This window comes from Hydra vulgaris, chromosome 04 (assembly GCF_038396675.1).
Source record: "Hydra vulgaris chromosome 04, alternate assembly HydraT2T_AEP".
In the NCBI taxonomy this organism is placed as follows: Eukaryota; Metazoa; Cnidaria; class Hydrozoa; order Anthoathecata; family Hydridae; genus Hydra; species Hydra vulgaris.
This window is the reverse complement of record NC_088923.1, coordinates 20,954,978-20,961,587: the sequence shown is the minus strand read 5'-3', so window position 1 is coordinate 20,961,587 and position 6,610 is coordinate 20,954,978. Positions and strand designations below refer to the sequence as shown.

The 6,610-nt window shown below is 30.0% G+C and overlaps 1 protein-coding gene across 1 annotated transcript; it reads right to left on the bottom strand.

Moving 5' to 3' along the window:
* Positions 1-3,741: 3,741 nt before the first annotated feature.
* On the bottom strand, positions 3,742-5,894 carry LOC136079267 (uncharacterized). Its single transcript, XM_065794993.1, has 2 exons — positions 5,021-5,894; positions 3,742-3,941 (listed from the first exon to the last, which is right to left on the bottom strand). The coding sequence occupies exons 1-2, from the start codon at positions 5,892-5,894 to the stop codon at positions 3,742-3,744; spliced, it is 1,074 nt and encodes a 357-aa protein (XP_065651065.1).
* Between the last annotated feature and the right edge of the window lie 716 nt (positions 5,895-6,610).

Below are 6,610 nucleotides of genomic sequence, written 5' to 3'. Positions count from 1 at the left end.
ACAATCAAGTTTACACACATTTAATAATGTTTGTTTTGCTTTTAGTTTTGTAAATTAATATTTACGGAAGATTTTATTTAAGATATATAGTTTTGTCTTTGCAACGTTAGGTTGTGCACATTGTATCAACGTTGATTCATATATATTGGATCAATGTTATATGTATTGGGTTAATCTTAATCCATATGTATTGAATCAACGTTGAGTTATTTACATGGAATCAATGTTGGGTTTAGACCGTAAAAACAATCAAGATTTGCGATGGTTTTACATACGTGGGCCCAATGTATATGAGCAAGCTGTTTTTAACTGCATCAGTATTAAGCCTTTTATCTATATCTTATTGTTAAAAACATGACATTGGATCAACAACTACAAAAAAAGAATGTAGCACTTTTTATTTAAAAGTATTTAATATTATTTTACTGAAATAGTAATATTTTTTATATGATAGATTACTTTTTGTTTAATATGTTAATGACACAACGGGGCTGGATGATAAGACTTTATCTTCTGCCTGCTCCCGTCACATCTTCACTCAAAAAAATATTGTAGATAATTTATTATGAAGATGACGAAATATCAAGGAAAAAAATAAAAAAACGTTACATCAGAAGAAAGCCGACGTTCGCGATTGTTTTAGATACGTTGCAGAGTGGAGTATTTATACGAAAAAGTTGATCAAAAGTCGAATTTCAAAATTTTGTCAAAATCTGTTTTATTGGTGCATTGTTAAAGCTTAATAAAGGTTACATCCTTAAATGGTCATTTCGGTTTTTACTTTCCGGCCGACCGTCGAAAGAATTTTGTGAATCGAGTTTCCTATCGAGAAGGGAAAAATAAAGTTTTGAGGGAACGTATACCTTGTGAGTAGTTGATGTATGCTGCTGAAATGAAACAACGTTGTCAACGTGCTGCAGGGAACAGTGACACGTCTAACGTTATAACGGAAATTTTATTTACACCCACAAAAGCCAAATATTATAGAAAAAGTGACACATCTACTGAAGATATCATTAAAAAGCTCACACCATCAGAAGCGTTGTCAATTTTTGTGGAAGCTGATATGACAAAAAAACAATGGAACATCATGTTATTCACTTATAAAAACAAGCGAAAGAGAAATGTTATCCACCAGAAGAAACGATAACAGTTACAGAAATTTGTTCAGAAATTAAATAACAAGATCTTCTGGATCACACGTCTATACGGCTATGTTGTTATTTGAATGAAGTTGTTTAAACTTTAAATGAAAAAGAAAGAAATAATTTAGAATTGATTTCGAAATGGGATTGCGCTGGCTCGCAACAACAAATGCTAACATATTTTAAAGTTCTTTTGTGCCCCTACGGCTCATATGCCATATTGGTAACAAAAAGAAGGTGCTTTGGCTAAACCCAGCACCACCATCTACAAGGTATTGCCGACCAATAAGAATACGTTTTATTCGGGAGAGCAAAGACGTAACAAATGATGAAATCAAATACGTAGAGAACCAAATAAAAGGCTTAAGAAAAAGTGAAATAATAAACGCTTTTGGTAGTAATTTGCAAATAAAGCATATATTTCTTTTTATTATGATTGATGGAAAAGTTTGCAATGCTGCTACAAATACGACATCAACAATCAGATGCTATATATGTGGGCAAATTTCAAAAGATTTTAATGACTTGAATAAAAAAACGACAGAAAGCCGTGAAACACTAAAATTTGGGCTATCAATACTACACGAAAGAATCAGATTTTTTGAACCCTTACTGCATATATCGTATAAAATACTAATAAAAAAATGGCAAGCAAGAACAAAAGAAGATAAAAAAAAATAGTAGCGGAAACAAAACAAAAAATTCAAAATGCCTTTCATGTGGTACATTTCTAAATAATTTTTATATTTTCGATTTTTCACAAACATACTTTTTAAATAGTTTAAATATAAAAGAGATTTGTTTTTGTAAAAAAAAGTTATAAATACCTAAAATGACACTAAGGTAGTAAAATTTCAGCGCCTAGCAACGCTCATAGCAACCATGTAAGACTCTTAGATTTTTTTTTTTTTTTTTTTTTTATATATATATATATTCGTCATTATTAATATAAGTTTGTACAACATTTTACCGTGAAATATATGACTGGAGCAAGTAGAAGACAATAGTCTTATCATCTTGCCCCATTTTTGTCGTTGACAAAATATAACAAAATATAAACCAAATACAAATATAATAAAATATTTATAATACATATAATAGTTTGTTTTTTTTACAATGAACATCATTAAATAACCAAGCAAGTAATATAATAGAATTTCAAGGAAAAGTGAAGATTTAAATTGAAAAGGAAAAATTTTAAAAATAAGAAAAAATTTTAAAAACAAGAGATTGTTTCATTAATTGTCTAGTAGCTGTTGCATTACAACGCATTTAAAATGTTGGAATGAGTTTATCGTTTTTATTTTGTTTGTTAGAAATGAGTTCCACAATTGGGGTCCTCTGCTGAATATTGAGAATTTAGATTGTTTTAAAGAGGTTTTCGGAATATAGTTGTTCTTAATAGAGCATTTAGTTTGATATTTGTGATTAATAAGGCGAAAAAAGTTATGGAAGACTTCAGGGACCAGATCATTTTTGAGTTTAAACATGAACTGAAGAATGCAATAAATATTTTGTTCGTGGATATTAAGAACTCTCAGTTCCTTCATTAAATGTTTAGATAGGTGAATTACTCTTAGATTAGGTGAATATTTTCTAGATAAGAACACAGTGGATGTTTATACAAACTGCTATCCACTTTGTTTTTGCTCTAAAATCCATAACTTTAAACATTTTTAAACATAGTAGAGTGGAAAGCATTTTAATGATCAAGATAAGTGTGTGTTTTTTTGGTGGATTTTTCTAAGCATTTATTTATATTACGACTTTAATCGACGAAGAAGAATGACTGATAAATTTATTAATACGCTTCAGAATTATTATGTCATAATGACCCGAAACTTCATTTTACTACAAATCACATCGTAATAAACATAAAATAATTTTGTTCAACTTTTCAAGTGAAATACTCCATTGTGCGTTGGTTCAATTTATTTAAAAATATTAATAAAAAAATATAAATATTTATTAAAATATAATTAAATAAATTGCGGTAAAAGTATGTGAAAGTATTTTCATGTACTTCTTCCGCAACTATCTCGATAATATCTTGAACAATTTCTTCAATTTTCATTGCTTTCCTATAACCAAAACATTGTCAAATGCTACCACGCATGGCCGACGCCACCGGTGGGGGGCACGTTTACGCCACCCAAGATTGATTTTTATAAAGATTGAAATATATTTTTATTAACAAAATTACAATGTTTTTATTATTTGTTTTTAATATTTTTTGTTAATGAATTTTAAGTATATCTTTATAACCTTTAATACTATTAATTCATATATGTTAGCACTTAATAATAATAATGGAAAATGGCAATTGCAATCCGTTTGAAAATTGTAATCCGTCGGAAATCAGAAAGATATTACGAGCAGATCAAATTAAATACGAAAAAAAACGAAAAAAGCCATAGGCAATTATATATAAAAATAAGGTAGCCGACTCTAAATCGTCGGCGGCATAGAATTCGGCACATAGAAATTTCCACTTGATCAATTGATCTGAATTTATAAAGGTACATTCTCTTAACATTCTCATGATATTATTTGCTATTCGTTCGTTGAACTGATAATAGGACATTAATTTCAAGATCTATTTATTAAGAGGCGCTTCTAGTTCGTCGATCAATCTATTGGCTATGATATTGTAAGGATCGCTAGTAGATTCAAGAAAGAATGAACGCGAAAAAGAACTATCTATGGCCAACCATTTGTAATCATCTTTTATTGTTTCATCGAGTTTTTCGCTGTTCCATTTGGTTGTATTTCTAGAAGGAACAAGTCCGTGTGTGCCTATTTTTAATAGTTTAGAAAATGGCAAATAGATTAAATCGAGTTTATCGTAAACTACTATTTTTTGAGTTTCGCTAACGTGCGTATTTATCAATGTGAATATATTATTGGTTTCTTGAGCGACCGTCAGACTGTCATCTAAAGGTTCAAATTTATTGTTGAGCATGTTAGTGATCACCATTTCAAGCGTTTCGTTTGTGTCAAACACTTGATTTTTATATTTTAACATAAGCCTTGCGTTTGCAGTGTTTATAGGTTGCAATTTTAATGTTGCATAAAAGAGGCGATAGCTGTTACCTTGATACAGGTGTTTATAGCCATTCAATGCGGTTTCTAACCAATCGACAAGGTCGTATTGAGCAACAGTAACATATCTATTCAATTGCGCTTTTCTTATGCAAATATTGACTTTTGTTATGTTTTTATAAGGAAAACATTTTTTTACATTTGATAAGACTTTTTTGTTTTTTATAGGAACAACATTTATTTTAATGCGGAAATAACACTATTATATTTTTTATATCATATAACATAGTAATGGAATATATAATTAAAAAAAAAATACAAACAAAGGCTCTCGACCATCATGCAAATACAAAATGAAATATACACGGTACAAGACAGCAACAATAGACAAATAAAAACATTAATCGTGCTCGATGACATTCAAGAAGAATGTTTAAAAAGTAGTCAATATCAACATTTAATCATGAGCGGTTCACATATTCAAGTGGCAACTATTACGTGTTTTCATTTATTGCCTATGAAACACAATTCAAAATGGAGTGTGCTTCAAGGCAATTATAAAGTGACGATAAAAAAGGTGGTTATTGATGATAAAGAGCACAATGCAAATGTGGTAATGAAAAGGGTATTGGAAACTCCTGGAAAAGACAACGTAGAAACACCAAAAAAAAAGAAAACGAGAAAAATATCTAGTGATGATGAAGATAAACAATAATGTGCAACGATTATGTGTTTATTATTATATAAAGTTTCGACTTGTAGATTAATAGTAATTTTGTTATTATTGCTCGTTAGTATGGTAATGTTATCGACACTAATAGAACAAATTATACCTTGAGTTCCGTTGGCTAGATTATAATCAGGTAGATTTCGTAAACATAATACCGGTACCCCTTTTTTAAGTTTTGTAGTTTGAGGAGTTTGAAAAGGCCATTCTGTGGGCACATAATTGTTATGATATTTAACTGTGCTCTCGTATACGTATTCGCGTTTATGAACTAGGTCCAGCATCTTATTATTGTGCGATATGCGTTCAGCGTTTGTAAAAAACAACCTTGTATAGGTAGAATTAATATGTAGATCTGTGGCATGCAAACGTTTTCTTAAATACTTAAATGTTATATCGTCCCATTGTGCAATTCGTATAGAGTATAAACAAGCTAGAAATTTATCGTTCTCCTGTTGTCTGTAATTTTTTATTAATCGAATGACTTTAAATTGACAAAGAATCCAAAATGGATCATCAAATAATAATAAAGGCGAGTCGATGGGTGTTAATTGGTAAAAATCCCCTCCCACAATAACAAGACAACCACCGAATAACAATATTGATTTCTTTATAGAACACAATACGTTGTGAATGAGTTGCAAAAGATAAGGCGACAGCATGGATATTTCATCTATAATTAATATATCAATTGTAGTTAAACGTTCTTTTGTTGAAACATTCATGTGTTTTATAACATCTTGAACTGACTGTTTAATATGCGCAAAACTAAAAAACGAATGAACGGTCATTGCTGATGGGTATAATTTAGCGGCAATACCAGTGCTTGCTGTTACATAAACATTTTTATGCATGTCACATAGCCGTTGATATATAGTGTTGATGGCAAATGTTTTACCAGTGCCTGCGCTTCCTGTTATAAATACATTTATATTGTTGAGAATAGCATTAAAAATCTGTTCCTGTTCTTCGTTTAACATGTTTACCTCCTAAACGTTATTAAAATGTTAATAGGACAATCCCCCTTGTTTAATATAAAGTAAACTCGTGAGGTGTGCCTAATAGTGTTAAGTAACTGAACAAATAGCGACAGCTGTTAAGTAAGAAATACTATGCTGAACAAATAGCCACAGCTGACGAGTAAGAAATACTATGCTGAACAAATAGTGACAGCTGACGAGTAAGATATTCTATAAAAGGCGTTATAATATGTTTTACTAAGTAGCAATAACATTATAGCAAATAAAGAGAATTATCAAGTAGCAATAAAGTAGAATTATCAAGTCGCAATAACGGATCATGAAGGTATTTTATTAATAACATTGAATAAATAATATTTATAGATTTATATATGGGCTGTTTTTAAAATAGTTTAATACTTATAGAACTATGCGCTATTGTTATCGCTCACGCAAAATGTTATCCACGGCTACTTTTATTTACAACAAGTGTTAATACGTTTGAACCTATGAATATGTTGGAAACGCTCATTGCAATAGGAAAAAGAGTACGAATTATGTGTAATAATTAATAATGAATTAATGCATGAAGCAAAACGAATAAACAGTTGCGCATTAGCGCCATTGAAAGAAATCGTTGGTATAATTCATCACACCCAGTGTGTACAATATGTAATTTAGCTGTAGATAAAATATATTATAACAGTAATAGTGACAATCATAATGACTTTCAAGAT

Excerpts from the sequence above, each read along its gene's own strand:
- LOC136079267 (XM_065794993.1), bottom strand. The coding sequence starts at position 5,894 with ATGTTAAACGAAGAACAGGAACAGATTTTTAATGCTATTCTCAACAAT. Across the intron at positions 3,942-5,020 it reads TCTAGCCAACGGAACTCAAG|GCACACACGGACTTGTTCCT; the intron begins GTATAATTTGTT and ends TATTAAAAATAG.